The sequence below is a fragment of the Salmo trutta genome, chromosome 5 (genome assembly GCF_901001165.1).
Source record: "Salmo trutta chromosome 5, fSalTru1.1, whole genome shotgun sequence".
Lineage (NCBI taxonomy): Eukaryota > Metazoa > Chordata > Actinopteri > Salmoniformes > Salmonidae > Salmo > Salmo trutta.
Genome location: NC_042961.1, coordinates 6,089,349 through 6,116,477, shown reverse-complemented (window position 1 = coordinate 6,116,477; position 27,129 = coordinate 6,089,349). Strand labels below are relative to the sequence as shown.

General features: G+C 40.4%; 1 protein-coding gene across 5 annotated transcripts in view; it reads left to right on the top strand.

Annotated features, from left to right (window-relative positions):
* The window catches only part of LOC115193571 (AN1-type zinc finger protein 4), a 37,426-nt gene extending 25,416 nt beyond the window's left edge, over positions 1–12,010 (top strand). For all 5 annotated transcript variants that reach the window (XM_029752316.1, XM_029752312.1, XM_029752314.1 and 2 more), the window contains exons 10-11: positions 7,825–7,942; positions 11,422–12,010. In XM_029752316.1, coding sequence (XP_029608176.1) covers positions 7,825–7,942; positions 11,422–11,557 — 254 coding nt within the window. In that variant the 3' untranslated portion in view covers positions 11,558–12,010. The remainder of the gene's footprint in view (positions 1–7,824; positions 7,943–11,421) is intronic.
* Positions 12,011–27,129: the final 15,119 nt, after the last annotated feature.

Genomic DNA, 27,129 nt, shown 5'->3' with positions numbered 1-27,129 from the left:
CAAACCAGCTTCAAACAGCTGAAACAACTATATGATGGTACAATGATTCTCTACACTATGCTAGCTTATTTTGTCACATAAACTATTATAGTTTTAGCAACCAGGAAATGGTGGAGCGTTTTCTTCATAGTGCAACTTTAACATATTGGACCATGCATATAGCCAATGCATAGTCCATATTATTAGGTATGCTATTAGCAATAAGCATTATCACATGTAGCCCAACTGATGCAAATCAAATTTTATTGGCTGCATACACATATTTAAGCAGATGTTATTGTGGGTGTAGCGAAATGCTTGTAATGCTTGCAGCATGGTGGCTATAAATAAATAGTCTGAAGCATGGGGTTGTCTATAGTATCTGTATTTAGTAAGCATTTCCCAAAAAACTTGCATTAACACAGTGAATATAATGTACCGGTAGAGTAACTTGAGGTGAAACCCCATGTTCAAGAATGGCGTTTTCCCCTTTATTCAGATTACAACTGTTCACTTTCAGGTATTTGAAAACTAAATCATCTCCAAAATATAGTTATTTTTTAACAAGCCATAGAAAGTTGGTTGCCATTTCAGTTTAATCCACCTGAAAAGACAGAACAAATAATACAACAAATATTGTGGTTGAACTCAAATATATTAATTTATGTAAAAAAAAAAGGTATAATCTTTGCAAATTATGTCAAACATGTCTGCTCTACCCAAAATTACAACCAACTACTTGCAGCATTACCACAAAAATGGAAGAGTCAAGTGGAAGGGGAAAAAAGTAAGGAACTTGTCTGTCGGCCCTGCGTTAAAGACCAAAAAATGTAAAAAAAAAAATTAAAAAAAATGGTGATAAGTAAAAATACATACCAGTTTCATTTAAGGACAAAAAATGGACAGCTGTGCCATATAAATTGCAAATTAGAGATTTTCGATGTACCGATTCCATGGCACATGGTTTATGAATTGACACGCAAAACAACGCCGGATTCAAAACTTCAAATTTTTCAATTGAAATGATTATACAAAATTCTTGCAACCAATAGAATGTTATATATATGGGGGATTCAATCTTCCCAGCTCTGCAGATTCTGCTGTGAGGAGGCAGGTTCATTTGATCATTTATTTTGTTATTGTCCATATGTAGCTCATTTTTGGTCACAGGTCCAGGAATGGCTTAAGAATTGCAACATTTACCTGGAGCTAACGCCACATATAGCAATACTGGGTGATTTGAAAAGTCATAGTCAGTCAGTCGATCAATAATATAATTATTATTTTAGCAAAAATCTATATAAACTATGAGAATAGAAAGGTTCAGTACTTTTTGTGAAACGTCACAGCTGAAAAATATCTGGCAAATAGAAATCTAAAATGGATGGTGTTAAGAAATGGGAGGGGTTGAATGGAGCTGAAGGGGGGGACTAATAAGTTAACAAATGTAAAACATACAGGGTCTGTAAAATGTGTATATAGGTTCAGAACTTTTGTGAAATAACACAATTACAAATATATGGCAAATTGAAATCAAGCTGGATGGACATCAGAAATAGAGGACTAAATACAAACAAAATATAACTATTGTAAAATAGATTGTCTGTAAAATGTGTGTAGTATGTATAAGCTGGAAGTAGAAGCCTACATGTTATTGTACAGACAGGATGTGTGCTAACCCGTGTAGCGTTTCACCTCTTATTTTATTTAGGGGGTGCATCAGCCTTAATATTGCGGATAGATTGTTTCCATCAACATAATTGTCTGCATCATTTCCAATCCCCCCTATATTTTTGGGGTGAATATATAAATACACACACACTTTTTTTTCAGATTTTTTGTTGTTGAGTATACCTACCTATATTATTCCCCACAAACCTACCACCGCTCCCTCAATTGGAGTAAACTAATAAAACTACACACAAACCACTTCCCCCAACACTTTCCCTGGTTGCCGCTACTCTTGTGCAACAACAAATGTAATCTGTCTAATAACAATTTAAGTCACTCCCCAAAAATTATTTTGCGAGAGGGTGGCGTTTTTACCCCAAGTTACCCTATAATTGACCCGTCTTACATTTAGCCCCACTCTCCCCTATGCGCTCATGGCGAATTGCAGAGCAATAACGTGCTTAACCATGCCTCTGATAAAAAGTCTGGATTTAAAATGGGGCAGTTCACATTCTGTTTTTAAGAGTTGACAAATAAAAAAGGAATGGAAAGCTGAGATCCACATCTTTTTTTAAACAAAGGCCATTAAAACTGCTATTATCCCCACCATTGCATTAAGAATTGTTGTGCGTTGACTGCTTATCAGAATGCATGTTTCCCTCTCTATGGCACTCGCACCTTGAGAGGAATATTTATCTAAAATAGAAGGCACAACACCAAGCCAACCGAGGTAAATAGATAAACCAGACAACTCCGTAGTAGGATGGTTTTTCTAGCCATTACTCGTTTTGTTTGCAGATTGAAAGTAAATGTGGACGGTTCTTGCATCTTCAAAGTGCTCCTCAACAAATCTTTTTTCATGTTCCATTTTTTGGGGGGAGCGTGGCAGCAGTGATTTTGCCGTGGCACAGACTGCAGCAGAAACATTGTAGTTCATACTGTAATAGTATATCAGAGCAGATTAGTGAGGAGGACATAACATCCAATCTCATGGCCCATTGCCTGCCTGGTTGGGAGATTCTCCTGTCTGCTGTGTCACACTAACCTCTGTTTATATCGGTCCTGTTACGCCTGGGCTTCACCCCTATATCTCAGTGAGCACAGCCTTGCCATTGAGAAGGGTAGACACAGGAAAACCTGGCTCCCTGTAGAGGAAAGGCTGTGCAACCACTGCACAACAGCAGAACCTGAGACGGAGCTGCATTTCCTGACAAAATGTCAAAAATATAAAACAATTAGAGCGTGTCATTTCCCCAAATTTGAAACCCTTATTCAAGGTTTCAAAGACCTCTCTGATGAAGATAGGCTACCCGTCCTGTTGGGGGAGGACACAGAGAGCTGTGTGTTGGCAGCGCACTACATTGCTGCCTGCCATAAGTTGAGGGACAGTGTCTGACAGACCAATAAACCTGCACATGTCCTCTACTGTATGCTTATTGTTATTGTTGAATGTATGGTTATTTTGACCCTTGGTTATTGTTGTTACTGTTGTCCCGTTGACAATTTTGATTCTCATTTTTATTAAATTTTTTTATATTGTAAATATCCAAAATAAGCTTTGGCAATATGTACATTGTTACGTCATGCCTATATATATATATATATATATATATATATATATATATATATATATATATATATATATATATATATATATATATATATATATATATATATATATATATCTTGGTCAATATATATCAATCAATATATATCTCGGTCTGTCTTTCTGTCTCTCTCTCTCGCTGGCTCTCTTTCTCTCTCGCTGGCTCTCTCTTTCTCTCTTTCTCTCTCGCTGGCTCTCTCTTTCTCTCTTTCTCTCTCGCTGGCTCTCTCTTTCTCTCTTTCTCTCTCGCTGGCTCTCTCTTTCTCTCTTTCGCTCTCGCTGGCTCTCTTTCTCTCTCGCTGGCTCTCTCTTTCTCTCTCGCTGGCTCTCTCTTTCTCTCTTTCTCTCTCGCTGGCTCTCTCTTTCTCTCTCGCTGGCTCTCTCTTTCTCTCTTTCTCTCTCGCTGGCTCTCTCTTTCTCTCTTTCTCTCTCGCTGGCTCTCTCTTTCTCTCTTTCTCTCTCGCTGGCTCTCTCTTTCTCTCTCGCTGGCTCTCTCTTTCTCTCTCGCTGGCTCTCTCTTTCTCTCTCGCTGGCTCTCTCTTTCTCTCTCGCTGGCTCTCTCTTTCTCTCTCGCTGGCTCTCTCTCTCTCTCTCGCTGGCTCTCTCTTTCTCTCTCTCTCTCTCGCTGGCTCTCTCTTTCTCTCTCTCTCTCTCGCTGGCTCTCTCTTTCTCTCTCTCTCTCTCTCGCTGGCTCTCTCTTTCTCTCTCTCTCTCTCGCTGGCTCTCTCTTTCTTTCTCTCTCTCTCTCTCTCTCTCTCTCTCGCTGGTTCTCTCTCGCTGGCTCTCAATTCAATTCAAGGGGCTTTATTGTTATGTGAACATATGTTCACGTTGCCAAAGCAAGTGAAGTAGATAATATACAGAAGTGAAATAAACAATAAAAATTAACAGTAAACATTACACTCACAGAATAAAGATATTACAAATGTCATGTGTATATATACAGTGTTGTACAATGTACAAATGGTTAATGTACAAAAGGGGGAATAAATTAGCATAAATATGGGTTGTATTTACAATGGTGTTTGTTCTTCACTGGTTGACCTTTTCTTGTGGCAACAGGTCACCAGTCTTGCTGCTGTGATGGCACACTGTGGTATTTCACCCAGTTGATAAACTCCCATATCTACCCATATCAGGTTTATTTTCGAGTTCTTTGTGGATCTATGTAATCTGAGGGAAATACTTGTATCTAATATGGTTATACATTTGGCAGGAGGTTAGGAAGTGCAGCTCAGTTTCCACCTCATTTTGTGGGCAGTTTGCATATAGCCTGTCTTCTCTTGAGAGCCAGGTCTGCCTACGGCGGCCTTTCTCAATAGCAAGGCTATGCTCACTGAGTTTGTACATAGTCAAAGTTTTCCTTAAGTTTGGATCAGTCACAGTGGTCAGGTATTCTGCCACTGTTTACTCTCTGTTTAGGGCCAAGCAGCAGTCTCGTTTGCTCAGTTTTGTTTTGTAAATTCTTTCCAATATGTCAAGTAATTATCTTTTTGTTTTCTCATGATTTGGTTGGGTCTAATTGTGTTGCTGTCCTGGGGCTGTGTGGGGTCAGTTTGTGTTTGTGAACAGAGCCCCAGGACCAGCTTGCTTAGGGGACTCTTCTTCAGGTTCATGTCTCTGTAGGTGATGGCTTTGTTATGGAAGGTTTGGGAATCGCTTCCTTTTAGGTGGTTGTAGAATTTAACGTCTCTTTTCTGGATTTTGATAATTAGTGGGTATCGGCCTAATTCTGCTCTGCATGCGTTATTTGGTGTTCTATGTTGTACACAGAGGATATTTTTGCTGAATTCAGCATGCAGTCTTAATTTGGTTTTGTCCTATTTTGTGAATTCTTGGTTGGTGAGCGGACCCCAGACCTCACAACCCTGAAGGGCATTGGGTTCTATAACTGATTCAAGTATTTTTAGCCAGATCCTAATTGGAATGTCGAAGTTTATTTTCCTTTTGATGGCATAGAATGTCCTTCTTGCCTTGTCTCTTAGAATGTTCACAGCTTTGTGGAAGTTACCGTGGCACTGATGTTTAGGCCAAGGTATGTATAGTTTTTTGTGTGCTCTAGGGCAACGTTGTCTTGATGGAATTTGTATTTGTGGTCCTGTCGACTGGACCTTTTTCGGGAACACCATTATTTTTGTCTTACTGAGATTTACTGTCAGGGCCCAGGTCTGACAGAATTTGTGCAGACGATCTAGGTGCTGCTGTAGATCCTCCTTGGTTGGTGACCGAAGCACCAGATCACCAGCAAACAGTAGACATTTGACTTCAGATTCTAGTAGTGTGAGGCCTGGTGCTGCAGACTTTTCTAGTGCAGTCGCCAATTCGTTGATATATATGTTGAAGGTAGGGTTTAAGCTGTATCTCTGTCTCACCCCACGGCCCTGTGGAAAGAAATGTGTGTGTGTGTGTGTGTGTGTGTGTGTGTTCTTTGCCTATTTTAACCGCACACTTGTTTGTGTACAGTTGACGTCGGAAGTTTACATACACTTAGGTTGGAATCATTAAAACTCGTTTTTCAAGTAGTTTTGGCAAGTCGGTTAGGACATCTACTTTGTGCATGACACAAGTAATTTTTCCAACAATTGTTTACAGACAGATTATTTCACTTATAGTTCACTATCACAATTCCAGTGGGTCAGAAGTTTACATACATTAAATTGACTGTGCCTTTAAAAAGCTTAGACAATTCCCGAAAATTATGTCATGGCTTTAGAAGCTTCTGATAAGCTAATTGACATAATTTGAGTCAATTGGAGGTGTACCTGTGGATGTATTTCAAGGCCTACCTTCAAACTCAGTGCCTCTTTGCTTGACATCATGGGAAAATCAAAAGAAATCTGCCAAGACCTCAGAAAAAATATTGTATATTCACAAGTTTGGTTCATTCTTGGGAGCAATTTCCAAATGCCAGAAGGTAACACGGTCATCTGTACAAACAATACTACGCAAGTATATACAGCATGGGACCACGCAGCCATCATACCGCTCAGGAAGGAGATGTGTTCTGTCTCTTAGAGATGACCATACTTTGGTGCGAAAAGTGCAAATCAATCCCAGAACAACAGCAAAGGACCTTGTGAAGATGATGGAGGAAACGGGTACAAAATTATCTACATTCACAGTAAAATGAGTCCTATATCGACATAACCTGAAAGGCCCTTTGAGCAAGGAAGAAGCCACTGCTCCAAAACCGCCATAAAAAAGCCAGACTATGGTTTGCAATTGCACATGGGGACGAAGATCGTATTTTTTCCTCTGGTCTGATGAAACAAAAATAGAACTGTTTGGCCATAATGACCATCGTTATGTGTGGAGGAAAAAAGGGGAGGCTTGCAAGCCGAAAAACACCATCCCAACCGTGAAGCACGGGGTTGGCAGCAGCATGTTGTGGGGGTGCTTTGCTGCACAAGGGACTGGTGCACTTCACAAAATAGATGGCATCATGAGGAGGGAAAATTATGTGGATATATTGAAGCAACATCTCAAGACATCAGTCAGGATGTTAAAGCTTGGTCGCAAATGGGTCTTCCAAATGGACAATGACCCCAAGCATACTTCCAAAGTTGTGGCAAAATGGCTTAAGGACAACAAAGTCAAGGTATTGGAGTGGCTGTCACAAAGCCCTGACCTCAATCCTATAGAACAGGAGGCCTACAAACCTGACTCAGTTACACCAGCTGTCAGGAGGAATGGGCCAAAATTCACCCAACTTATTGTGGGAAGCTTGTGGAAGGCTACGTGAAACGTTTGACCCAAGTTTAACAATTTAAAGGCAATGCTACCAAATACTAATTGATTGTATGTAAACTTCTGACCCACTGTGAATGTGATGAAAGAAGTCAAAACTGAAGTAAATAATTCTCTCTACTATTATTCTGACATTTCACATTCTTAAAATGAAGTAGTGATTCTAACTGACTGAAGACAGGGACTTTTTACTAGGATTAAATGTCAGGAATTGTGGAAATCCTGAGTTTAAATGTATTTGGCTAAGGTGTATGGTATCTTACTTCAAGTGTGTGTGTGTATATTTTTTAGCCCTTTTTCTCCCTAATTTAGTGGTATCCAATTGGTAGTTAGTCTTGTCTCATCGCTGCAACTCCCATACGGACTCAGGAGAGGCGAAGGTCGATAGCCGTGCGTCCTCCGAAACACAACCCAACCAAGCCGCACTGCTTCTTGACACAATGCCCACTTAACCTGGAAGCCAGCCGCACCTATGTGTCAGAGGAAACACTGTACACCCAAAATCTCTAGTGGCACAGCTAGCACTGCGATGCAGTCACTTAGACCGCTGCGCCACTCGGGAGGCCCTTGTAAACCTCGTAAATCTGCTGCGAGGAGTGTAAGATTGTGATCACAATTCCCTCACTGGACCCAAGGGAGCACATTCAGTTGAGAGAGCCTCTTCTTTTACGTGTTACCTTGGTAATAGTTAGGAAACTCAACATCATTTAAGAGTGACATATTTTATGTTAATATCACCGCAGTGAGCTTGGCTTACAATATTCTTTTGATTACTCAACATAGAACATAACTATCTTTTTATTCTGGTCTTCTCCCTCCAGGCCCCCCTGCATATCACCTGTCTTCAGTCAAGGTTCCGCTGGCCAATAAGAAGAAGAAATCTAAACACTGCTTCCTCTGTGGCAAGAAGACTGGTCTGGCCACCAGCTACGAGTGCAGGTACACCTCTTAATTCTTCTATCATTCTCCCTCCCTACCTGCCTCTCTCTCCCTCATTAATCATTGTATTTCAATCTAGTCTGTTTTGTGTCTGTCCTACTCCTAGGTATGCCAGGAGTTAGTTTCATTAGTCGTATGTACTAGGATTGAGAAGCTCAGTTCTGGTGACTTTTAAAAGGACATTATGCTCCCAAATGAATAAAAATGAAATGATGCTGACACCATCTAAAATAGGATTTCCACGTCTAGAAATTAGGCCAATAAATTATTTTAGTGTCAATATGTAACTTGTTGGGCGACCTGACCAAATTCACATAAAAAGTGATTTATAGATCTATCATTCTACTTTTAAGCAAGTCTGCGAAGCAGTAGATCTGTCCTATGTTGCAATTTCAATGCTTCCTATTTCTATGCTTCCTGGTAAGTTTTGTTTTTGCATCTTTTACTTTCGGTTTTGACAAACCAGCTTCAAACAGCTGAAACAACTATATGATGGTACAATGATTCTCTACACTATGCTAGCTTATTTTGTCACATAAACTATTATAGTTTTAGCCATCAGGAAATGGTGGAGCGATATTGGTGGTCCATATTATTAGGTATGCTATTAGCAAAAATACACTATCTGTATTTAGTAAGCATGTCCCAAAAAATGTGCATTAGGGTAACTTGAGGTGAAACGCCACACGGGTTATCACACATCCTGCCTGTACTTCTCACACAAACCACTTCATAAAACAATTGTGTGTGTGTGTCTGTCCTACTACTCGGTATGCCAGGAATTAAAGTTTTATTAGTCGTATTTACTAGGGCTGGGGGTTTGAAATAATTTCACATTGTATAGTATCATTCATCAGATATTCAAAACGCATGTTTATTTTATTTTTTAAAGTACTTTTTAACCTGAGCATTGCTGCGTGAGGGAGAGAGGCTGGTGCCCTATTGCTGCAGCTGGCTGCGGATGTTATATGGGGTTATGTGTGTAGCGAGCAGACATGGGGAGAGACACCAACGCAATTCAGCTACAGCCAAGACTTGCTAACTAGTAGCAGCCACAATGTTATTTATCATTCCATATAATAGTGCCTGTCTTGACTGGAGTAGCCTAGAGAAGCTATAGCTAGCTAGCCAGCCAAGCTAGCCAGGCTAATTGAGGCACACATGCTGCTCTTTCTCTCCAACCCCATTCATATAAAACAGCAGCCTACCTGTTGGTTGCTCATTGTATCCTACTCCTTCTAATTGCAAAAATGTATTCCATATTGCATTGCATTAGTGAACATCCTTCTCCACTTGCTACACATTGAGCCTCTTTGCCACTTTGATTGGCCAACATAAACAACAAGCTCTACACTGGGAAGGCTACCAGTTGGCTACCGGTCTTTTCATGGGGCGCACCATGCACGTCATAAAAATGTAAATGTTTGTTGTTTTATTAAATGAAATGTCATGGTATATCCTTGTATGTAACAATGTGAAATGGCTATTTGAATTTAATGACAGCCTTTTCAGTGTTAAAATAGGCATTTGAATACTAACGTCCTTTCGAAAAAATGTAGTAGCCGTGCACATTCCTAGTATGTACAGGATACACATGGTATACACCATCCAACAAAATGCTTAGTTCAGGTTCCTTCTCGACAATGCAACAATAAGAAATAAGATAATAAGATGAACATAAAGATAATGGCTCAGTGGAATAAAATAAACGTTTTAGCATAAGTATAATACAGGAAGGCACAATTTATAGTCCAATATTTACACATGCTTTGGGGAAGGGGGATTGTTGATGTCCAGGAGTTTTCATGTCATCAACATGATATCACATGCTGGCTTAAGTCTCCACCACCACTACTCCATTATCACTCCCCTTCTCCTCCCCATCTCCCCTCTTCCTTTTCCCTTCCTCTCCCCTCTCCTTGTCCTTGCTTAGAGAACACAGTGTGTGGTGGTGACGCAACAGAGTAACTGGAGCTGTGTAATCTCCTGGTCATAACGCTTAACCATCTGATGTTGGAGTCATGCTGTGTGCAAAAGATTGTAATTGGACTAGATCACACAGCGCTAACTGTGATAGTGTTACACTTGGTGTGTGTGGTTGAAAGTAGGACAGTTGCGTTGTAACACGCCCCTAGTCTGTAGTTTCCCCTTCATCTGAAAACGGATCTGAAAATGTTTGTCATAGTTAAATAAATGTGGAGGGTGCCCAGTTTTTTCTACAGGCGTTAAGACATAGGAAAGGGGTCACTGTATATAGTATGCTTACTTTCTCTAGTTCTTCTTAATTCTTCTTTTTATTTATTGTGTGTTTGTGTTCTACCTTATGTTATTTTTAGTACTACATTGATTACTGCATTGTTGGGTTGAGAGCTTGCAAGAAAGGCATTTCACTCTACTTGTGCATAGGACATTAAAACTTTAAACTTGAGGTGAGGAATCCATTTTAGACCAATGAGAAGCACCATCCCATGGTGTTATGAGTTCAGATGAAGAAAAGGAGATGGTGCACCCATGGTGTTATGAGTTAGGATGAAGGAAAGGAGATGGTGCACCCATGGTGTTATGAGTTAGGATGAAGGAAAGGAGATGGTGCACCCATGGTGTTATGAGTTAGGATGAAGGAAAGGAGATGGTGCACCCATGGTGTTATGAGTTAGGATGAAGGAAAGGAGATGGTGCACCCATGGTGTTATGAGTTAGGATGAAGGAAAGGAGATGGTGCACCCATGGTGTTATGAGTTAGGATGAAGGAAAGGAGATGGTGCACCCATGGTGTTATGAGTTCAGATGAAGGAAAGGAGATGGTGCACCCATGGTGTTATGAGTTAGGATGAAGGAAAGGAGATGGTGCACCCATGGTGTTATGAGTTAGGATGAAGGAAAGGAGATGAGGAGAGGACTATAGAGCAGTCAAGGGTAATACTGGAAATGATGATGCAACAACTTTCAATACTGTGCCCTTGGATGACTCCTTACCCCTAGCTGCCTAGCACGAACCATCACACACACACACACACATTTTCAATGATTGATTGCTGTTAGTCATTCAGGATGGATTGTTGTCTCTATTTCAGTTCCTCTGGGATGAAGGGATAGAGGTCTGAATAAAGCTAGATATACAGTGCATTTGGAAAGTATTCAGACCCTTTGCAGTTAAAAAAAACAACTGTTTTTGCTTTGTTATTATGGGGTGTTGTGTGTAGATTGATGAGGGGAAAAAACAAACAATTTTAGAATAAGGCTGTAATGTAAGAAAATGTGGAAAAAGTCAAGTGGTCTGAATACTTTCCAAATGCACTGTAGCTGCAGGCTTCAGTAAAGTGTTACCAATTGGTGTTCTACTTATTACTATTGTTATTGTTAAGTAGAATTCTGTAATTATATCTTCACACTTTCAAATTCCCTCCAACTTCGGGAGGTTAAAATGGAACAATCACAGCCATACTGTCTGAATAGGGCTGTTGTGTTCTTTCTCTCAGGTGTGGGAACAATTTCTGCGCCACCCACCGCTATGCAGAGACCCATGACTGCACGTACAACTACAAGAGCGCCGGCCGCCGCTTCCTCCAGGAAACCAACCCCATCGTCAACGCTCCCAAGCTGCCCAAGATCTGAGCCCCTCCCCATGTCTACCTTCTATCCCTGCACTCCTCTTTCCTCTTTGGGATGGAGGGATGAAGAGTGAGAAAGTAACGGATGTACCTGAATGATTAAAAACAAAAAGAAAGAAAGAACTTGATCACCACTGTGTGCTTTTAAATTGACTTAACGACTTCAAAACGCCAAGTGTGAACAAAACAGAGAACACAGAATATTAGCAAATTAACTTTAGTGGCTAGCTGTTTCCTCCGCTCTGGACAATGTGAACGAACTGTTCATCCGCTTTTCCTCATACAGTAACCTTGATCGTTTTCCATAGCAGGAAAGTATTGCATGTACATTTGTAGTTTTTAAAGCAGAATGTCTGTCTATTTCATGTTTTAACAGAACAGAAGTGCACGACTCCAAGCATATAATGTTATATCTTTATATTTTTTGCTTTCTTTATCAGATTGTTTCTAAAAAAAATAGGACTGCAGATCAGTCTTTGAGAGATGCACTTTAGAATTATCATATTTATATACCAATGTTTGACTTTGACATTTTTTCGGGGGAAGGCTGTTCTGTTTTTCTTTTTGTAATGAAGTGTTTTTATGTTGTCTTACTGTATCATAATGTTTTATATCCAGCACCTATCTCTCCTTTCCCCCGCTCCTATGGGCACATACACTACCAGTCAAAAGTTTGGACACACCTACTCATTCAAGGCTTTTTCTTTATTTTTACTATTTTCTACATTGTAGAATAATAGTGAAGACATCAAAACTATGACATAACACATATGGCATCATGTAGTAACCCAAAAAGTGTTAAACAAATCAAAATATATTTTAGATTCTTCAAATAGCCACCCTTTCCCTTGATGACAGCTTTGCACACTCTTGGCATTCTCTCAACCAGCCTCACCTGGATTGCTTTTCCAACAGTCTTGAAGGAGTTCCCACATATGCTAAGCACTTGTTGGCTGCTTTTCCTTCACTCTGCAGTCCAACTCATCCCGAACCATCTCAATTGGGTTGCGGTCGGGTGAGTGCGGAGGCCAAAGGATGCTGTGGTTGCCATGCTGGTTAAGTATGCCTTGAATTCTCAATAAGTTACTGACATGGTCTCCAGCAATGCACCACCACACCAACTCCTCCATGGTTCATGGTGGGAACCACACATGCAGAGATCCGTTCACCTACTCTGTGTCTCACAAAGACACGGAGGTTGGAACCAAAATGTCCAATTTGGACTCAATGGACAGATTTCCACCGGTCAAATATCCATTGCTCGTGTTTCTTGGCCCAAGCAAGTCTTCTTTTTATTGGTGTCCTTTAGTAGTGTTTTATTTGCATGAATTCAACCATGAAGGCCTGATTCACGCAGCCTCCTCTGAACAGTTGATGTCTGTTACTTGAACTCTGTGAAGCATTTATTTGGGCTGTAATTTCTGAGGCTTGTAACGCTAATGAACTTATCTCTGGGTCTTCCATTCCTGTGGCGGTCCTCATGAGAGCCAGTTTCATCATAGCGCTTGATGGTTTTTGCGACTGCACTTGAAGAAACTTTCAAAGTTCTTGACATTTTCAGGATTGAATGACCATGTCATTTATCTTTTCTTATGACTATGGCAATAACAGCTCAAATATGGTAAGTCTATACGATCTTCTGTATACCAACCCTACCTTGTCACAACACAACTGATTTGGCTCAAACACATTAAGAAGGAAAGAATTCCACAAATTAACTTTTAACAAGTCACACCTGTTAATTGAAATGCATTCCAGGTGACTACCTCATGAAGCTGGTTGAGAGAATGCCAAAAGTGTGCAAAGCTGTCATCAAGGCAAAGTGTAGCTACTTAAAATATATTTTGATTTGTTTAACTTTGGGCTAGACGTGCCGCTAGCGCCACCCCTCCTCGACAACATCCGGTGAAATTGCAGTGCGCGAAATTCAAAATACAAAAATCGTAATATTAAAAATTTATGAAAATACAAGTGTCATACATCATTTAAAAGCTTAACTTCTTGTTAATCCAGCTGCTTTGTCAGATTTCAAAAAGGCTTTACGGCGAAAGCATACCATGCGATTATCTGCCCCACATACAAAAGCATTAAAAACATTTTCCAAACCAGCAGAGGCATCACAAAAGTCAGAAATAGTGATTTAAAATATATCACTTACCTTTTGAAGATCTTCCTCTGTTTACAATCCCAAGGGTCCCAGCTACACAACAAATGGTCGTTTTGTTCGATAAAGTCCTTCTTTATATCCCAAAAAAGTCAGTTTCGTTGGCGCGCTTGATTCAGTAATCGACCTGTTCCCCTCGTTCAAAATGCATACAAAGGAATCCCAAAAGTTACCAATAAACTTTGTCCAAACATGTCAAACAACGTTTCCAATCAATCCGCAGGTACCCTAATATGTAAATAAACGATACAATTTAAGACGGAGAATAGTGTGTTCAATACCGGAGATAAATAACGAGGTGTGCGCCCTCATCTACGCGCGCCACAAGACTACAGTCAAAATGAGAGCCACCTTGAAAAACTACATTCTAGCTAATTTTTCAAAAAACAAGCCTGAAACCCTTTCTAAAGACTGTTTACATCTAGTGGAAGCCATGGGAACTGCAATCTGGGAGGATTTCCTTTGATTATTCCAAAGACCAGCATTTCAATGGATGGTGATCTCCAAAAAAAAAACTGTTTTCTATCCAATACTACCAATGATATGCATATCCTAGCTTCTGGGCCTGAGTAACAGCCAGTTTACTTTGGGCAAGTCAGTCATCCGAACTTACAAATACGGCCCCCTATCCCTATTAACACTTTTTGTTACTACATGATTCCATATGTGTTGTTTCATAGTTTTGATGTCTATGCTATTATTCTACAATGTAGAAAATTTTAAAAATTAAGAAAAACCCTTGAATGAGTAGGTGTGTCAACTTTTGACTGGAACTGTACATATTGGCATCACCCTTACAACACGTATTTTACTAAAGGGTATAACACTTCCCGTTGATGAGAAACTACACTGAACAAAAATATAAACGCAACATGTAAAGTGTTGGTCCCATGTTTCATGAGCTGAAATAAAAGATCCCAGAAATTTCTCTCATTGTGCACACATATTTGTTTAAATCCCTGTTAGTGAGCATTTTTCATTTGCAAGGATAATCCATCTACCTGACAGGTGTAGCATATCAAGAAGCTGATTAAACAGCATGATCATTACACAGGTGCACCTTTGTGCTGGGGACAATAAATGGACACTCTAAATTGTGCAGTTTTGTCACACAATGCCACAGATGTCTCAAGTTTTAAGGGAGCGTGCAATTGGCATGCTGACTGCAGGAATGTCCACCAGAAATGTTGCCAGAGAAATTCATTTCTCTACCATAAGCTGCCACGTGTTGTTTTAGAGAATTTGGCAGTATGTCCGACCAGCTTCACAATCGTAGACCACGCCAGCCCATGACCTCCAGCATCTGGCTTCTTCACCTGCAGGATTGTCTGAGATGAGCCACGCGGACAATTGATGAAACTGTGGGTTTGCACAACCAAAAGATTTTATGCACAAACTGTCAGAAATCGTTTCAGGGAAGCTCATCTGCATGCTCGTCTTCCTCACCAGGGTTTTGACCTTACTGCAGTTTGGTGTCGTAACCCACTTCAGTGGGCAACTGCTCACCTTAGATGGCCACTGGTACTCTGGAGAAGGGTGTTCTTCACGGATGAATCCTGGTTTCAACTGGGATTAATCCATGTGGATGGGCCTTCCCTGTGGCTCAGTTGGTAGAGCATGGTGTTTGCAACGCCAGCATGGTGTGTGCAACGCCAGGGTTGTGGGTTCGATTCCCACGGGGGGCCAGTTCAAAAAAAAAAATGCATGAAAAGAAATGTATGCATTCACAACTGTAAGTCGCTCTGGATAAGAGCGCCTGCTCAATGACTAAAATGTAAATGTAAAATGATGAGCTGTTTGCTGATGTCAACATTGTGAACAGACTGCCCCATGTTGGCGGTGGGGCTATGGTATGGGCAAGCAAAAGCTATAGACAACAAACACAAGGGGTTTGGATCACTACTGGCTGTAAGCGAACGAGTGATGCGCGTTTGGATCAATACTGGCTGTATCCAAGGCTCAGCCGATCGTTTACATAACAGAATGCAGCGCTGCACGCGACTGAAGAAAGAAGAGACAACCAATTTACTACAGTATCAGTGCGCGTTCTGGAAAGTCAGCTTGCTAGTTACAGTAGCGCGTCCCCTGAACGATAACGAAGAGGTAACGTTAGATGAAAAGCCTGACCACGGAGACGGTGGTGAGAAGGTGATGAAGTGTACTTCACGAGCTGTAGCCAAAAAACTACTGGCATTTGGAAAGTTTGTGAGGGAGAAAGTGTGGTCTTGCTAGCTGGATCGAATTCTCCGTTAGCTAGCCAGAGAAATGTTGAGCAACATTAGCCAACTTATCTGATCAAATGTTTATGGTGTAAAAATTTGCTTGCTAATAAAGTCAACTAGCTAACGTTACAACATCAGATGAGCTAAGATTAGTAACCTAACCAATTCACCATAGTATTAACTGGTATGACTCCTTGCCATTCCTCAAAGTATTTTGACGTCTGGATGAAAGGCTTGCCCAAATTAAACTGCCTGCTACTCAGGCTCAGAAGGTAGGATATGCATATTATTAGTAGATTTGGATAGAAAACAATCTGAAGTTTCTAAAACTGTTTGAATGATGTCTGTGAGTATAACAGAACTCAGAAGTACTCATCATAAACGTTGATAAAATATTAAACAGTTACTTAAAGAATTATAGATTAGCGGTCGACCGATTAATCAGAATGGCCGATTAATTAGGGCCGACTTCAAGTTTTCATAACAATCGGTAATCGGTATTTTTGGACACCGATTTGCCTATTTTTATTTTTATTTTATTTTTTTACATTTTTAAAAAAAAAATTAAATATTTTTTTTTAAAATATTTTTTATTTTATTTTTTTAAATTATTTTTATTTTTTTATATATATTTTTTTTTATTAATTATTATTATTATTATTATTTTTTTTTTTTATAAATATTTTTTTAACTAGGCAAGTCAGTTAAGAACACATTCTTATTTTCAATGACGGCCTAGGAACGGTGGGTTAACTGCCTTGTTCAGGGGCAGAACGACAGATTTTTACCTTGTCAGCTTGGGGATTCAATCTTGCAACCTTACAGTTAACTAGTCCAATGCTCTAACCACCTGCTTTACATTGCCCTCCACGAGGAGCCTGCCTGTTACGCGAATGCAGTAAGAAGCCAAGGTAAGTTGCTAGCTAGCATTAAACGTACCTTATTAAAAACAATCAATCAATCATAATCACTAGTTAACTACACATGGTTGATGATATTACTAGTTTATCTAGCCTGTCCTGCATTGCATATAATCGATGTGGTGCGCATTTGCGAAAAAGGACGGTTGTTGCTCCAACTTGTACCTAACCATAAACATCAATGTCTTTCTTAAAATCAATACACAAGTATATATTTTTAAACCTGCATATTTAGTTAATATTGCCTGCTAACATGAATTTCTTTTAACTATGGAAAATGTGTCACCTCTGCAACAGAGTCAGGGTATATGCAGCAGTTTGGGCCGCCTGGCTCGTTGCGAACTGTGTGAAGACTATTTCTTCCTAACAAAGACCGCCAACTTCGCCAAACGGGGGATGATTTAACAAAAGCGCATTTGCGAAAAAAGCACCATCGTTGCACTACTGTACCTAACCATAAACATCAATGCCTTTCTTAAAATCAATACACAGAAGTATATATTTTTAAACCTGCATATTTACCTAAAAGAAATCCAGGTTAGCAGGCAATATTAACCAGGTGAAATTGTGTCACTTCTCTTCCGTTCATTGCACGCAGAGTCAGGGTATATGCAACAGCCTGGCTCGTTGCGAACTAATTTGCCAGAATTTTACATAATTATGACATAACATTGAAGGTTGTGCAATCTAACAGGAATATTTAGACTTATGGATGCCACCCGTTAGATAAAATACGGAACGGTTCCGTATTTCACTGAAAGAATAAACGTGATAGTTTCTGGATTCGACCATATTAATGATCTAAGGCTCGTGTTTCTGTGTGTTATTATGTTATAATTAAGTCTATGATTTGATAGAGCAGTCTGACTGAGCGATGGTAGGCACCAGCAGGCTCGTAAGCATTCATTCAAACAGCACTTTTGTGCGTTTTGCCAGCAGCCCTTCGCAATGCATTGCGCTGTTTATGACTTCAAGCCTATCAACTCCCAAGATTAGGCTGGTGTAACCGATGTGAAATGGCTAGCTAGTTAGCGGGTGCACGCTAATAGCGTTTCAAATGCCACTCGCTCTGAGACTTGGAGTAGTTGTTTCCCTTGCTCTGCATGGGTAACACTGCTTCGAGGGTGGCTGTTGTCGATGTGTTCCTGGTTCGTGCCCAGGTAGGAGCGAGGAGAAGGACGGAAGCTATACTGTTACACTGGAAATACTAAAGTGCCTATAAGAACATCCAATAGTCAAAGGTATATGAAATACAAATCGTATAGAGAGAAATAGTCCTATAATTCCTATAATAACTACAACGTAAAACTTCTTACCTGGGAATATTGAAGACTCATGTTAAAAGGAACCACCAGCTTTCATATGTTCTCATGTTCTGAGCAAGGAACTTAAACGTTAGCTTTCTTACATGGCACATAATGCACTTTTACTTTCTTCTCCAACACTTTGTTTTTGCATTATTTAAACCAAATTGAACATGTTTCATTATTTATTTGAGGCTAAATTGATTTTTATTGATGTATTTTATTAAGTTAAAATAAGTGTTCATTCAGTATTGTTGTAATTGTCATTATTACAAATAAATAAAATGTAAAAAAAAAAAATGGGGGGAAAAATCGGCAGATTAATCGGTATCGGCTTTTTTGGGCCTCCAATAATCGGTATCGGCGTAAAAAAAAAAAAAAATCATAATCGGTCGACCTCTATTATAGATACACTTCTCCTTAATGCAACCGCTGTGTCAGATTTCAAAAAAGCTTTACGGCGAAAGCAAATTTTGCAATAATCGGAGTACAGCGTTCAGACACAAAACCAAACCCGCCATTTTGTGGAGTCAACAAAATTCACTTACCTTTGATGATCTTCATCAGAATGCACTCCCAGGAATCCCAGGTCCACAATAAATGTTAGTTTTGTTCAATAAAGTCCATAATTTATGTCCAAATACCTCCTTTTGTTCGCGCGTTCAGTCCACTACTCCAAATGCAGGAAGTACGCGCAAATGTCACGACGAAAAGTCAAAAAATTTTATATTTAGGTTCGTAGAAATATGTCAAACGATGTATAGCATTAATCTTTAGGACGTTTTTAACATAAATCTTCAGTAATATTCCAACCGGACAATTCCAATGTCTTCAGAAAAGAAAAGGAACACAGCTAACTCTCACGTGAGTGAGCGCCTCTGAGCTCATGTCATTTCCTCACTCATCAACTTCCAGGCCCTCTTGTTCGCTTCATATTCACAGTAGAAGCATGACACAACGTTCTAAAGACTGTTGACATCTAGTGGAAGCCTTAGGAAGTGCAAAATGAACCCTAAGTCACTGTATACTGGATAGGGAATCACTTGAAACACTACAAACCTCAGATTTCCACACTTCCTGGTTTGATTTTTCTCAGGTTTTTGCCTGCCATATGAGTTCTGTTATATTCACAGACCTCATTCAAACAGTTTTAGAAACTTCAGAGTGTGTTCTATCCAAATCTACTAATAATATGCATATCCTACCTTCTGAGCCTGAGTAGCAGGCAGTTTAATTTGGGCATGCCTTTCATCCGGACATCAAAATACTGCCCCCTACCCTAGAGAAGTTAACATGTTTTTTCCCCAAGTGCAATATTTAGATGTGTGTGGTCACAAGCGTTCTATTATAAAGGCTGTCATGGCTAACTGCAATATTAGTGTATTGTTTTTTTCTCAATACTTGTGTCATTTGCAGTAAAGTCTAGGCAACAAATAACATTGGATTGCTTTCTTTACATTGTTTAGCTGTGAGTTAGGTTCACATTAACCACTTTTTATTTTACACACAGAGACTGATCATGTAGATCATATTCTATGTCGTTTAATTAGTTAAAACCTGCATTTTTCCTAGCAGGGATTTTTTGCGTGTTTTGCGTGTCACCTTTTTGGGCACTCAGCAGTTTGCATCCCTGATCTGTAGCTGAAAATGTTCCAGTTCATCCATGGCCTACATACTCACCAGACATGTCACCCATTGAGCATGTTTGGGATGCTCTGGATTGACGTGTACGGCAGTGTGTTCCAGTTTCCGCCAATATCCAGCAACTTTGCACAGCCATTGAGGAGTGGGACAAGATTCCACAGGCCTGATTAACTCTATGCGAAGGATGAGGCAAATGGTGGTCACATCAGATACTGACTGGTTTTCTAATCCAGCCCCTACTTTTTTTTTTAAGGTATCTGTGGCCAACAGATGCATATCTGTATTCCCAGTCATGTAAAATCCACAGATTAGGACCTAACGAATGTATTTTAATTGGCTGATTTCCTTGTGAACTGTAACTCAGTAAAATCTTGCATGTTGCGTTTATATTTTTGTTCAGTGTATAAAACAGATTACTTTCATGTTAATTCAAGATTAGCTTTCACATAAGTATGCAAATTGTATAATTTATGTACGTTTGTCAGATATACTTTGGTAATGCAGGAGGGGGCGGTCATATAGAATTCCAGTTTGTGGCTGCCAATTGCCATAAAAAACATGATTTTGTATCATTTACTAATTGCACAACTGTTGCAGAAAACGTAACAGTAATGGAGGAAGGGGATAATCTAATAAAATGTGTTTGTGTTTGCTAACATGTTTGAATGAGTAGTGTGGGGGTTTTTTTTATACACGAACTGGTCAGTTGTCTGACTGAAGAGAAATGACTGGAATTTTAATGCCTAATGTGAACGTAAGCATTACAAGTTCAGCAGTTATACGTTTGGACGTAGCTCAAGACCTTCATACGTTAATTTTACGTGATAATAATGGCACGTGAATTCCAACATCCGTCCATATATCTGCTGTACTTTCTCGGTTGGGAGAGTGTGGTGCTTGCAAAGCCAGGATTGTTGGTTAAATTCCCAGGGCCACCCAAAGCGTCTGCTAAATAGCATATTATATTACTATACCTCCTTATCATTACTGTACTTAGCATACCTCCTTATCACTACTGTACTTAGCATACCTCTTTCCCTCAACCTACTCTTATTACCCTCCTCTGAGATGTCTTGTAAGTATTTTGTTTGTCCTCAGTACAACCCAGAGGCATTCTGTTCTTCAAGCATTACAGTACTAAAGGGACCTTCTGTCCTCCACATGCCTCTTCTCTTCTAGAAATGTCCCTCTGAATGTTCTGGGATATAAGAGGATGATTGCCTACGAAATGGGCTCTGACAGGTATTCTCTAGTTATCCTAGTTCACTAGCTACTAGGTGACCAACTCAGTGGCCTTGTTAGTGTCTGCTCTGAGATTGAAAGGTTGGTGTTTCGATCCCTGGTCAAGTCATACCAAAGACTAAAAATGGGACCTGATTCTTCTGCTCGGCATTAAGGATATTGATTGGGGTTAATGCCCTGCAACAGACTAGCATCCTTGTCCAGGGGGGTACTTGTACATCAAGCTGCCTCAAGCTACAGAAACAGGAGATAAGCTCCTTCCCTATGGGTCGTTCTGACTCAGTCAAGGCTTTTTTACTAGGGCACTGGTCAAAAGATGTGCACGATTGGGAACAGGGTGTTGGGCTCTGGTCTTTAATAGTGCAGTACTTGTAGTAGTATTGCAGTAGAACCTAAATGATCCCAAGGAGGGAAATTGATATCACCGGTCCATAAGCATCAACAAAACACAGTGTATAGAAACTATATAGCAAACAGGGTGACAGAAGTAGTACTCTACATTTCAGACCCTGACAGTAGCCCAGGGAGATCCTATATTCTGTGAATTATAGGATCTTTAAGCAATAAGCAAATTTGAAATGGCTTCCTATTCAGTATGTAGTACACTCCTTTTCAGAGACTGGCAATGTCTTTCATTGTTAAATAGAACAGAAAATCATTAACTGATTCATGTCACATAGAACTCCCCCTGCCCAGACCCACCTGATGTGCCACTCCTGTAGTTTCTTAGCAACATCCTGGCTTTTATTACAGGGTTCCTTTGTGATTTTGGCAATGCAACCCTTTCTCTACTTCCCCAGAGTCTGATGAATTCATGGATACCATTTTTGTGTCTCTGCATCCAGTATGAAAGAAGTTAAAGGTAGTTTTGAGAGCCAATATTAACTAGCGTTAGCGCAAAGACTGAAAATCTATGGTATCTATCAGCATGCTAGAAGTTACCATAGAGTTCCAGTCATTGCGCTAATGCTAGCTAGCAACTTCCTTCAAACTGCACGCAGACATAAAAATGGTATCAACGAGTTAATCTGTTCGGGAAAGTAGATTAACGGCTTAATTGCCAAAATCCTAAAGTATCCCTTTAACATGAGGAATTTAAGACCTCTCTCTCGCTCTATTAATCATTCTGATGAGGAAGGAAGAGCAGTCAAGAGGAGAACATATTACAGCACACCTTGATATGGAGATGTTTTTTTTAAAGGGTTCACCCTGCCAATCTAAGGCAATGCATCTCAGTGCTAGCTGTGCCACTAGAGATCCTGGTTCGAGTCCAGGCTCTGTCTCAGCCGGCCGTGACCGGGAGACCAATGAGGTGGTGCACAATTGGCCCAGCTTCGTCCAGGTTAGGGGAGGGTTTGGCCGGCAGGGATGTTCTTGTCCCATCGCGCTCTAGCGACTCCTGTGGCGGGCCGGGCGCAGTGCACGCTGAGACGGTCGACAGGTGTATGATGTTTCCTCCGACACATTTTTACGGCTGGCTTCCGGGTTAAGCGGGGTTGTGTCAAGAAGCAGTAGGGCTTGGCTGGGTTGTGTTTTGGAAGACGCACGGCTCTCGACCTTCCCCACTCCCAAGTCCGTACGGGAGCTGCAGCGATGGGACAAGACTGTAACTACCAATTGGATACCACAAAACTGTATTCTCAGGCCCAGTACTGCTGTGCCTGATTCACATTATAGAGCCAAGCCAAGCTGTACTGGGCTGGCCTGGTTCCGCATCCACCGTAGCAGAGAATGGTTCAGTTTGGCCCTATAGTATAGATCAGGCATTACACATCTAGATTCTAAGTGAGAATTTCACGGTAAGGTCTACACCTGTTTTATCCGGCACATGTGGCAAATACAATTTCATTTGATTAGACTAATGACCATTGTTTCGCCGCACTGTCTTGAACTGAGATCCATAAGCAAATATATATTTCTAATCTGAAATCAGGTTTTTAGCACTGACCCAGATCAGGAGTAATATCGTGATCCAAGAGGGCAGGAGGACATTGTGATCCAAACTCAGTTATGTGTTTACCACCTAATGATTGAGCTTAAGATTTGAGAGGGGTAAAATAATCCTTGATCTGTGATTATGGGAAACTTTTACCCAAAGTGGAATAAGTCCCAACTCATTCAGGAAACTGATTTCAGCAATATGCCTTTTGGCTTGGAGTAGAGATACAGTGGCTAGGAACAGGTTTCTGTACTCAGACTCCATCTCATTACAGGGTCTAGAGCTTATCTGCGGATATAAGAACTCCGTAATACACTCTTGACCTCAATGACTTGTCACAGCCGTGTATGTCTGTAAGAGAAATAGAATCGAGACGATTTTAGGCAAGAGAAAAGGAAAGGACCTGTGAACCTCACATCATATAACTTGCTATTGTTACAAAATCACTATTTAAATAGGAGGGATTACCGTGGGAAAGGTAGAACACCGCTCCAAATCTCACTCATGGGAAAATGAGGGAAAGGCCATTTGTTTCCATAAATGGATTCACATGGCTGATAAAGTAGGAAACATTCTCTATCGATTGAAATCTAGTTGGTGTTGAGTTTTCAGTTTTTTAGTAGGATCCCCATTAGCTGTTGCGAAAGCAGCAGCTACTCTTCCTGGGGTCCACACAAAACATGAACACTAATATGCCTTTTGGCAGAACTACATACCTTTAAAAACGGCACACATAGCCTACATTACAGTATCAATACATACACACAAACTATCTAGGTCAAATGGGGGAGAGGCATTGTGCTGTGAGGTATTGCTTTATCAGTTTGTATTATCTGGTTTGCTGTTCATTTTTGAGCAATATGAGATTGAAGGAAGTTCCATGCAATCATGGCTCTATATAATACTGTGCTTTCTTGAATTTGCTCTGTATTCGGGGACGGTGAAAAGACCCCTAGTGGCATGGCTGGTGGGGTAAGTGTGTCAGAGCTGTACGTAAGCTGACTATGCTAACAATATGGATATTTCAACACATTGACTGCATCATTTCTTTTTATAAGAAACAGTCTCTCAACTCTTAGGCCAGAGAGACTGGCATGCATTGTATTTATATGAGGCCTCTGATTACAATGAAGAGCAATACGTGCCGATCTGTTCTGGGCGAGCTGCAGCTGAACTCGTTTTTTCTTTGTAACACTTAACCACATGACCACAATAATCAAGATAAGACCAAATTAGAGTCTGAAGGACTTGCTTTTTGGAATGTGGTGTCAAAAAAGCAGAGCATCTCTTTATTACGGACAGACCTCTACCCAGATTTACAACCATTGAATCCATATGTTTTGACCATGACAGTTTACAATCTAAGGTAACGCCAAGTAATTTAGTCTCCTCAACTTGTTCAACAGCCACACCATTCATTACCAGATTCAGCTGAGGTCTAGCACTTAAGGAATTATTTGTACCAAATACAATGCTCTTAGTTTTAGAGATGTTCAGGACCAGTTTATTACTAGCCACCCATTCCAAAACTGACTGCAACTCCTTGTTAAGGGTTTCAGTGACGTCATTAGCTGTGGTTGCTGACACGTACAGTGCCTTTGTAAATTATCTCTTGACTTTTTCCACATTTTGTTAGGTTACAGTCTTATTCTAAAATTGATTAAATTGTTTTTTTCCCTCATCAATCTACACACAATACCCCATAATGACAAGGCAAAAACTGATTTGTAGAAATGTTTGCTTATTTATTCATAATAAAACACTGAAATATCACATTTACATAAGTATTCAGATGCTTTACTCTGTACTTTGTTGAAGCACCTTTGGCAGCAATTACAGCCTCGAGTCTTCTTTTGGGTTTGACGCTACAAGCTTGGCACACCTGTATTTGAGGAGCTTCTCCCATTCTTCTCTGCAGATCCTCTCAAGCTCTATCAGGTTGGATGGGGAGCGTTGCTGCACAGCTATTTTCAGGTCTCTTCAGAGATGTTTGATCGGGTTCAAGTCCAGGCTCTGGTTGGGCCACTCAAGGACATTCAGAGACTAGACCCGAAGCCACTCCTATGTTGTCTTGGCTGTGTGCTTAGGGTCGTTTTCCTGTTGGAAGGTGAACCGTCACCCCAGTCTGAGGTCCTGAGGGCTCTGGAGCAGGTTTTCATCAAGGATCTCTCTGTACTTTGCTCCGTTCATCTTTGCCTCAATCCTGACTAATCTCCCAGTCCCTGCTGCTGAAGAACATCCCCGCAGCATGATGCTGCCACCACCATGCTTCACCATAGGGATGGTGCCAGGTTTCCTCCAGATGTGATACTTGGCACTCAGGCCAAAGAGTTTAATCTTGGTTTCATCAGACCAGAGAATCTTGTTTCTCATGGTCTGAGTGTCTTTTTAGGTGCCTTTTGGCAAACTCCAAGCGGGCTGTCATGTGCCTTTTACTGAGGAATGGCTTCCATCTGGCCACTCTACCATAAATGCCTGATTGGTGGAGTGCTGCAGAGATGGTTTGTTCTTCTGGAAGGTTCTCCCATCTCCACAGAGGAACTCTAGAGCTCTGTCAGTGTGACCATTGGGTTCTTGGTCACCTCCCTGACCAAAGCCCTTCTCCCCCAATTGCTCAGTTTGGCCAGGCAGCCAAACTGAGCAAGACCCACCAAGAGTCTTGGTGGGTCCAAACTTCTTCCATTTCAGAATGATGGAGGCCACTGTGTTCTTGGGGACCTTCAATGCTGCAGAAATGTTTTGGTACCCTTCCCCAGATTTGAACACACCTACTCATTCCAGGGTTTTTCTTTATTTAAAAAAAAATATTTTCTACATTGTAGAATATCAGTGGAGACATCAAAACTAAGAAATAACACATATGGAATCATGTAGTAACCAAAAAAGTATTAAAGAAATCTAAATATATTTTAGATTTTAGATTCTTCAAAGTAGCTACTTTTTCTTGACAGTTTGCACGCTCTTGGCAGTAGCTTCCATGTCAGTTGTCATTATTGATCGATAACAATAATGTTTCCATCTCTCACACACTAACTTTATAAAATTCAAACTTACAACGCTTTTCTTTCATTATAGTTTTTTTTATTCATGAATAAAATGGCTCACTCTTCATTGTTGGCATTTCCTGCCTAAGTTTGCCCACTTTGGCCATGAAGTAATCATTAAAATAATTGGCAACATCAAATGGTTTTGTGATGAATAAGCCATCTGATTCGATGAAAGATGGAGTTGATTTAGTCTTTCTGGCCAGAATCCCAGAGTCACCTGACAAGAATAGACTGGCGAGTTTCAGAAGAAAGTTCTTTGTTTCTGGCCATTTTGAGCCCCTAATCGAACCCACAAATGCTGATGCTCCAGACACTCAACTAGTTTAAAGAAGGCCAGTTTTATTGCTTCTTTAATCAGAACAACAGTTTTCAGCTGTGCTAACATAATTGCAAAAGTGTTTTCTAATGATCAATTAGCCTTTTAAAATGAGTAACTTGGATTAGCTAACACAACGTGCCATTGGAACACAGGAGTGATGGTTGCTGATAATGGGCCTCTGTACGCCTATGTTGATATTCCATAAAAAATCTGCAGTTTCCAGCTACAATAGTCATTTACAACATTACCAATGTCTGCAATGTATTTCTGATCAATTTGATGTTATTTTAATGGACAAAAAAAATGTTTTTCTTTCAAAAACAAGGACATTTCTAAGTGACGGCAAACTTTTGAACGGTAGTGTATCAAATCAAATCAAATCAAATCAAATTTATTTATATAGCCCTTCGTACATCAGCTGAAATCTCAAAGTGCTGTACAGAAACCCAGCCTAAAACCCCAAACAGCAAGCAATGCATGTGAAAGAAGCACGGTGGCTGGGAAAAACTCCCTAGGAAAAACTCCTGAGAAAGGCCAAAAACCTAGGAAGAAACCTAGAGAGGAACCAGGCTATGAGGGGTGGCCAGTCCTCTTCTGGCTGTGCCGGGTGGATATTATAACAGAACATGGTCAAGATGTTAAAATGTTCGTAAATGACCAGCATGGTCAAATAATAATAATCATAGTAATTGTCGAGGGTGCAACAAGCACGTCCGGTGAACAGGTCAGGGTTCCGTAGCCGCAGGCAGAACAGTTGAAACTGGAGCAGCAGCAT